The 7941-nt window shown below is 36.1% G+C and overlaps 1 protein-coding gene across 1 annotated transcript; it reads right to left on the minus strand.

The window, feature by feature from the left end:
* Nucleotides 1–171: 171 nt before the first annotated feature.
* On the minus strand, nucleotides 172–5938 carry LOC135639447 (uncharacterized). The gene is made up of 4 exons (XM_065153202.1): nucleotides 5797–5938; nucleotides 3451–4805; nucleotides 2804–3031; nucleotides 172–577 (listed from the first exon to the last, which is right to left on the minus strand). The coding sequence occupies exons 2-4, from the start codon at nucleotides 4794–4796 to the stop codon at nucleotides 439–441; spliced, it is 1713 nt and encodes a 570-aa protein (XP_065009274.1). The 5' UTR covers nucleotides 4797–4805; nucleotides 5797–5938; the 3' UTR covers nucleotides 172–438.
* Nucleotides 5939–7941: the final 2003 nt, after the last annotated feature.

Below are 7941 nucleotides of genomic sequence, written 5' to 3' on the forward strand. Positions count from 1 at the left end.
GACAAAGAGGACTTGCAAATAATCAACTTGGAAATAGTAGATTCAGGCCTCGGATAGTGTAATGAATAGTGCTTTTAAAGGTGGAGTTTCCCAGAAAGAAAGATAAGGCACAATTACATTAATTCGTATCTGCTGCTAAACCCTGAAAGAATAATTCATATAGACCAGTCATCAATTGAAAATTTGAATCACTTTAGTTTCAGCTGTATTCTCATGATCCAAAATATTTCAAGTTTATAACACTTCTAATGAAGACATAATTCTATGATGAGAAGAAAAAGTAGACATACTACAGCATCAAGAGTTTGGTCCTAAGTAATACTTGCCGTATAGCATGACCTATGTCATATGGTTGGAAGGATTTTGGTACGAAATAAAACTGATAAAACTGAAAAGTTCCCCTATCTCTCCAATTATGACAACACAAAAGGAGATCATTCAGCGAGCAGAAGTCTTAGATTTCTCCACCAGAACAATCCTGCCATTCCATTCAGTCTGATCAAGAGCACGTATGGCAGCATCAGCATCTTCATCCCTTTCTAAGGATAAAAATCCAAAGCCACGAGAATCGCCTGACCTATATATATATATAACTATATAAGTATGTGAACTTTCAGAACAGAAAGGTAAAATAAACCCAGGAAAGACAGGACATCAAAAGAAAAATAGCTGCACAAACAAACCAATGTAACATTAAGATGCAGATTGCCTCTGTTGAGACATCTTGGTTTATTACACAATTAATTTATTGCAGGTCTCAAGTTCAAATTGATTGAGACTTTTTAGTGGTTAGTATATTATTGACCAATTAATGGGTCTCAGATTTGAATCCATGTGAGAGTGTTTTATACATCATTTAATGCAAATAAAAGAAAACTAATTTTTTAAATAAAAAATACAAATTAAACTCCAAAACTGAAGTTGCAAGAAAAAAGTAAAGAAGATATTTGGAAGTTAAAAACGCAGTTAGACCATATAGTACAAACTACAGTTACAGCTAGTAGAACTTAAGCTCTAAACTTATAGAAGAAAGAAAAACCAAAGCATACTCTTCTACATTTAACATATGCTATTTTTTAGCCAGAGCCTACCTTCACTGAAAGAAATAGGAATGGTAGCAAGTAAAATTTATTTGCCCAATTGCAATCTGAAATTTCTCAACAACCGTGGTGGTAGATTCATTTAACTTTTAAATTTTTTGACACGTGTGTCTTTTCCCACTGCTATGTGCCAGAATGTTTGAAGTGTCAAGCAAGAAGCAACGTGTCACTCATAATTGATTGGACAGACTACCTTTCAGTATGTTTCAAAAGGCATTCACATAGATATAACATAATGCAACCGTGAAGCAATGATGCTCAAAACTAAAGTAGTAATTACAATGTATTTTGTGTCCTCTTCTGGAAGCCTAGCAATATCAACAAATTATCCCAAGAAGAATGAAGTATGGAATTCCAAATGAAGCTTGTACTCTTAGCAAGTTCAAGCACCTTTCAACTGGTTTCCAATGAGCTGATCTTATTAATAAATTTAGCAGATAATATTTATTTTCCTACTGTTTTATAATTCTTTTGTAGATATAACCAAGTTCCTGCAGGCAAACACGAGTGTGTCAGTTTAAATAAAGAAAAAGAATTGGTAAATCCTTGAATGCTATGTCAAGAATAATATAAAAAGGGGCTACTTTGGCATTTGCCTCAGGATAGGATCATGATTATCTGTGTGGAACTGTGGATGGCTCCAAAAGACAGATCAAGGCATACAATGCCAATGCATTGTTCTTTTCTTTTATAAATTATTTCTCAGATTGAATTCGAATGGCTCATCAAGGCATTGTTACAAATGATTATGTGCTCAAATAAAAGTGTACATCAGAAACCAGAGGCAACATAACTATATTCTCCAACAAAATTGGAGTATAACAAACTTTTGGATATAGTATTTTTGAGATGATTGTTGTCATCTTTACAAAAACTATAATACGAAAACTTGGATGTTCTGTATAACAAAATGATAATATGGACCAACTGCCCAGACATTCAAACTTCACTTCATTGTTTTACTGACAAGTCATTTTTATCTTAATTCTGTTCTGAAAGTACATTTCTCAAAGTAAAGCTAAATAATTGAACCGTCCCCTTTTACCAAATGAAATTGGAAAATTTTCTTTTAAAATGTTAAAAATGGGGCAGAATGTCACTATCTATTTTTAGAGGATGTACATTGCACAAGACTTGTAAAAGTGAGATTATGGACAAAAATGTCATCACCATGTTGGTACCATTAAATCTGAATTACAGTATGTATGGCCAAATCATGCGAAAAATCAGTAAAGAATGACCTGCATGTCTCATTTACAATAGTACATAACTACATATTAGTCTTCATAATCAATTTAAACTAAAGCAACAGAAAATGATCTTCCATGATGGACTCTAACATAAAGAAACAAGTACTGTAGTTTTTCTAACAATCAGTTCTGTCCAACCCCAATTTGATGTAGCAGTCAATAGTATCTATACTCCAAAGTCCAAACAAAAAGGTCACTATTCTACTTGCCAACACAAAGACAAACCAAGATGATGCATCTACTTCATGCACAATTTTATTAGAGATATTGAATTAATGCACTGCTGATGTCAAGTTATTACTCAGTCAATGAGAAATAAATAAATAAGAAACCATAACGAGACAATTCATGCTGTCTGTTAACATCATAATAAAATTGCCAAATTAAGAAAACAAGAGTAACTAAATTCAAATGAGTGCAAGTTAGAGTTCACTGGAGGGGGAAAAAAATCACCTTCTATCACGAACAATCCGAACATCTGTCACACGCCCAAACCTAGAGAACTTCTTTTCCAAATCTCTTTCAGTAGTAACATAGCTAAAACCTGCAACAAATAAATTCCTTCCAGGCCTACCCACACCAGTGTTGCGGTTAGTAGGTGGTGACCAAGGCCTCCTTGGAGAGCGGTGACGTGAATGATAACTTGCTGGAGGAGATCTACGACCTGGAGAATGCCTTCGCCTAACACATGAAGAGATAACTTTGTCACAATTGAATGGTAGCTAATAAACCCTTAATTTTGCTAGAAAAAATTGACTGAGACATGATACACCTTGAATATTCAACAAGTGGGATAATAACCTACCTCAAAATCACCATGCTTTCTGGTTCCCAAAAATTAATGTCCAAGAAAGTTAAGAGCATATAAAAGCTACCAGAAAAAGAATTAATCATGTATTTAATTAACTAGTTTGCACCACTCTGACCCTGTACTGATAGTAGTGTACCAACTCGAACAAAGTAAATTGATACATCAACCATTTTTTCTTATATGGTTTCCCAGAAATAGACAGTACAGTTCTGCTCTGACTCTGTGCCACTAAAAGCTACAGGCAGATACTTAAATCCTTATAATAGTAAAACATAAGAAATGAAATCACCTTGGAGACCTTCTATGGTGATCCCTCGAGTAGGGAGACCTGGACCGAGATCTACCACGGTGATCTCTTCTGTGTCCAGAAGGATCCTTCCGCCTCACAGGCGAGCGAGATCTTGACCTATCTCTCCTTCGTGGTGACTCTCGTTTTCGAGGTGAAGCTGGCAGGTTCTTTCTGGGAGAAGAGTCTCTGCGATGAGCATCCCGATGTGCCATTCTTCCTGGAGGAGATTTGCGTCTTGCAGGTGGAGAAAAACTGTCACGAGTTCTCTTGCGGCCGACTGCACGTTTTTCAGGAGAAGGTGTGTGCTTGGGAGAACGAGTTGTTTTTCTATCACTGATTTCAGTAGGTAACTGGTCGTCTGCTGCTGATGGTTTGTTGTCGGGAGATCTCGCCATAGGAACAGACAATTCCCTCTCTGGTGATGATGGTGTACCTTTTCGAGTTGGACGAGGAGAGTGCCCAACAGAACACTCTTTAATCATTTCTACATTATCCGAATGTGCCACACCCATCATATGATCATCTTTGTCCTTCATTTCTATATTATGAGTACAGTTTTCATCTACTCCATCATTACCAAAATCAGGCTTTTCTGATTGACAATTCAAATTGTTATCAACTTGACTAAAGTTTTCATCTTCTATTCCATCGTTACCAAAATCAGGCTTTTCTGGTCGAGAGTTCAAATTGTTATCAACTTGACTAAAGTTTCCATCTTCTAATCCATCATTACCAGAATCAGGCTTTTCTGGTTGAGAATTCAAATTGTTATCAGCTCGACTAAAGTTTCCATCTTCCATTCCATCATTATCAAAATCAGGCTTTTCTAATTGAGAGTTTGAATTGTTATCAACTGACAACGTAACTCGATGGAGGTATGGATCTGAATCTCCTAATTTATTTTTATCTTCTGCTGTTTGATCAGTGCACATATCAAGAAGATCGCCAGACTGAATGTTATAACTTGCTCTCTGTTTCTCCTCCTGGTATTCATGATACTTAACATTTGATCTCAATTCCTCAATGCTGTGAACTACACTTCTATTTTCAACATCATCATCATATTCTGACTCAATTGGCAAATTTTCATCTCGCACTTTGTTTATGGGAGATGGTGAAGCAGTAGAATTTAAGACAGGTGATTGAAGTCCTTCACAGACAGCATCAACAGGAAGCACAGGTGATTCAGGCCTCTCCTGATTCACACAAACTTGCATCCCTTCAGGTTCCTTGTTACCATTCTGAAAATTTTCTGTTTCCTCTCCATCATTATTTCCATGTGAGTTAACGTCCAATTCTGACTTAAATGGAGTCCCATCCTCCATGTTGGGAGAACCCAACTCCATTACTCTGAGCTGAAAGAAAGAAGAAAACACTTGATTATACATATTTAAACAATTAGGTAGAAGCCATTTAGTTACATATTTGAACAAAATTATTTCGAATATTTCAAATGGAAAATTTTGATTATGCATTAAGCTCCGTATTCTTTGAATTAGTGTAGCCAGGAACAGTTACTGACTACACAACTCTGCATCGAACCTCGTCATAAATGCAGTGAATTACCAATGAGTTGTTTCCATTCACGGAGAAAGGAAAAAAAAAATCATGCATTTCTATTTTCCCAAGCCAAAAGAAGTAGTGTCTAATAATAGTGTTCCCAAGAGAATAATTACATCTTTGTGAAGAAAGAGAGGCAAAAAGACACCTTCAGAACCAATCGTACCAAAAACAAGTCACGGAAAAGACACCAATTTTCGCTGATGGTACTAAGTACAAAAACACCATATACTAAAGCGCAGATTTTTTTACACTAAACATTTTATTACCGCTAGGGAAAAACATAATCAACGAAAAAGAACCCATTAGAATTCCTAGTGACAAAACGGATACAAGCATAAAACCGATCGCAACTTAGGGCAATCCATCTAACTCTAATCAACATACAGGAAGCATTGATATCAAACAGAACTACAAACACAGACAGATCAATCGACCAAAATCCAACGCAAACACATGTAATACCGACAACGAGATCGAATATAGTCTATCCATTTCCTCAAATTGCAACAACTTCGAGAATTCCGTCTAGTAGGCCCAAATTAGAACCCTAACCGGCAAAGAATGCAAGAACGTAACCGACCCATAAAAATAAAGCAAATCCCTTTGATAATCCAGCAATCCAGAAACAAATGCAAATGAGAAACGGGTCGAGACGAAGCCTCCGATTCCGGTGATCCCAAAATCAGATCACTATGTCCGAAGAAACATAAAAATCAGAAAACAAAATGAAGAAAGGGCAACGGAATGCGATCAAATTCTTCGCCAAACAACAATAAATTGTACCCTTTGGATCGATCGTTGGGGCTGAGATTGCGGTGCGAAGTCTCCAAAACTTCGACTCCGGAGAGGCCCAAAAGCTGGTTTTTTCGGGAGCGAGCGAAAGGGGGGACAGGGCACAGAAGCACAAAACCAACATGGCCGGATCCGGTCACCTCTTCACCCGACGAAAGCCTTCCGTTACCCCGTCATCTAACGGCCAAAGCTCCATCTGTGACACCATACCGGAACAAAAGTTTGGGTTACCGCCCAGATGCGGTGACAGCATCTCTATTCGGTGTGTCATTGATGTGGGCCGACACACTATCTGCGTTAAGGCCTCTGTTGGGAAGTAGTTGGGCCGAGTTGGGTTGGATCGAGTTCATGCGAATCAACTTTGATGTTTGCACTTCAATCATGATGATATTGATTAGAAAGAGAAAAAAATGCGTGGAATTATTTCCTTAATTTTTGGTAGATGATATTTTTCTTATATGTAATAAAAATGATCAAACTGGGTTGACCAATCGAGTCTCTTGATTCATCGATTAGGCGTAATCAAATACAAACGAAACACGATCGGCACACGCGAAATTGCAAGTCAAGTGGTGCATTTTTACTCACATGAAGTCACTGTCATAAACATGCCTCAACCTATGTTGTTGTAACGATGGTTTAAGAGTAAGTGTTTCATTTGGATAAGTCAAATTGTGTGTGTTGAATATCTGAGAGGATTTCGAGAGAATCGGAATCTAACTTTGGAATTATAAAAGATAGAATGTCGAGAGACAAGTGAGGAGGATGTGTCTGATAGAAGTTCTTTGATACTAAGGAACGGAACGATTTGAAAAATAATAAAAAATCTATTTCTTAGATAGAGTTAAGAATGTAAGCTTTTTATAATGAGTCAAGGTGATCAGAACTAATGTCGGGAGCGATTACATCAGTTATCCAAAAGGATTTCGATAAAAAAGATTTTCATGCGTGGAATCTCCTATCACTTGTATATCCATACCTTCAAATATAAAATTTTCTCACCTTCTATTACTACCACAGTGAAATTTGATATAAAATTCTTCTCTGGGTAAAAGGAATATAGGAACATAGAACAATCAAACTAAATGTATATAGCTTACTTCAAGTAGTAAAGGACCCATTCAAGCTAAACCTGATCAAACATCTCTCTACTTGCAGCAATGTATTCAAGTTTCCATTGGGATCAAACTATTTGACAGAGTCTCATTTTTTTCTATGATGAAAAATAAAGTGTACAGAAGTTTCTTTTTAGATTTGACCTCTGATTCAGCTTTCTACAATTTTCATGATTTAACATCAATGATCAAACATCTTTCTTCTCCTCTATAGATAGTGCTACTGCCCATTGTTAAAATTATTGAGGATGATCTCATCATAAAGAACATTAATTGTTCACTTGTTGATTGGTAGGTCTGAAATCAGCCAAGTGAAAAAGAAATAGTTATAGTGGACATAATATTTGAAAAAGGTCTCTTATATAAGATAAGATAATAGCTATCAGTCTCATATTTATATATTTAAGAGTCCACTCATTATTTATACATAATTTTAAATTTTAATGATTTCCAACCTTCCTTTATGTTCCTTTATTTCAAAGGTCATATAATATACTTTTTAACAGGTCAATATAATTTCTTTTTTATTTAAAAATAATAATAAGTTAGAATACAAGCATTATTACATCATTGGAGTTATGATTTGATCAAATGAAGATGAATCTCTCTAACATTCATTTTCAATCAATCAAAACATGTCCGAGACCTGAAAATTAAATTTAAAGACAACTAGCTAAATCTAAAGCTCAGATGTAGCTGGTCCTTCCAAATGGCTGTGGAGAAATGCTCCATGGAGTCCAAACCAACCTCACAAAGCCAAGCTTCAACTTGGGATTGGATTGCACTGAGCTAAAATTTGTCCTGAAATGAAGTAATATTACAAGTAGACAGAAGGAAAATTTAGTCCTAATTCTGCCTGGATTCACATTAAGCTAATATTTCATTGATTTAGGTTTTGGGTCACACCTCTGAGATCTTCCAAGTCGGTGAGCATGTTTTCAATGTTTTTTTCGCTTTCATTTCAAAAGACAACTACTCAGCACCAACTTGTGCATCACTGATAAGAGAGAGAGAGAGAGAG

Source organism: Musa acuminata, chromosome BXJ3-6 (assembly GCF_036884655.1).
Source record: "Musa acuminata AAA Group cultivar baxijiao chromosome BXJ3-6, Cavendish_Baxijiao_AAA, whole genome shotgun sequence".
In the NCBI taxonomy this organism is placed as follows: domain Eukaryota; kingdom Viridiplantae; phylum Streptophyta; class Magnoliopsida; order Zingiberales; family Musaceae; genus Musa; species Musa acuminata.

Coding starts and splice junctions, on each gene's coding strand:
- LOC135639447 (XM_065153202.1), bottom strand. CDS start 4,796: ATGGAGTTGGGTTCTCCCAACATGGAGGATGGGACTCCATTTAAGTCA. Junction 3,032..3,450: donor CACCATAGAAGGTCTCCAAG/GTGATTTCATTT, acceptor TTCATGTGTTAG/GCGAAGGCATTCTCCAGGTC. Junction 578..2,803: donor CGGATTGTTCGTGATAGAAG/GTGATTTTTTTC, acceptor ATATATATATAG/GTCAGGCGATTCTCGTGGCT.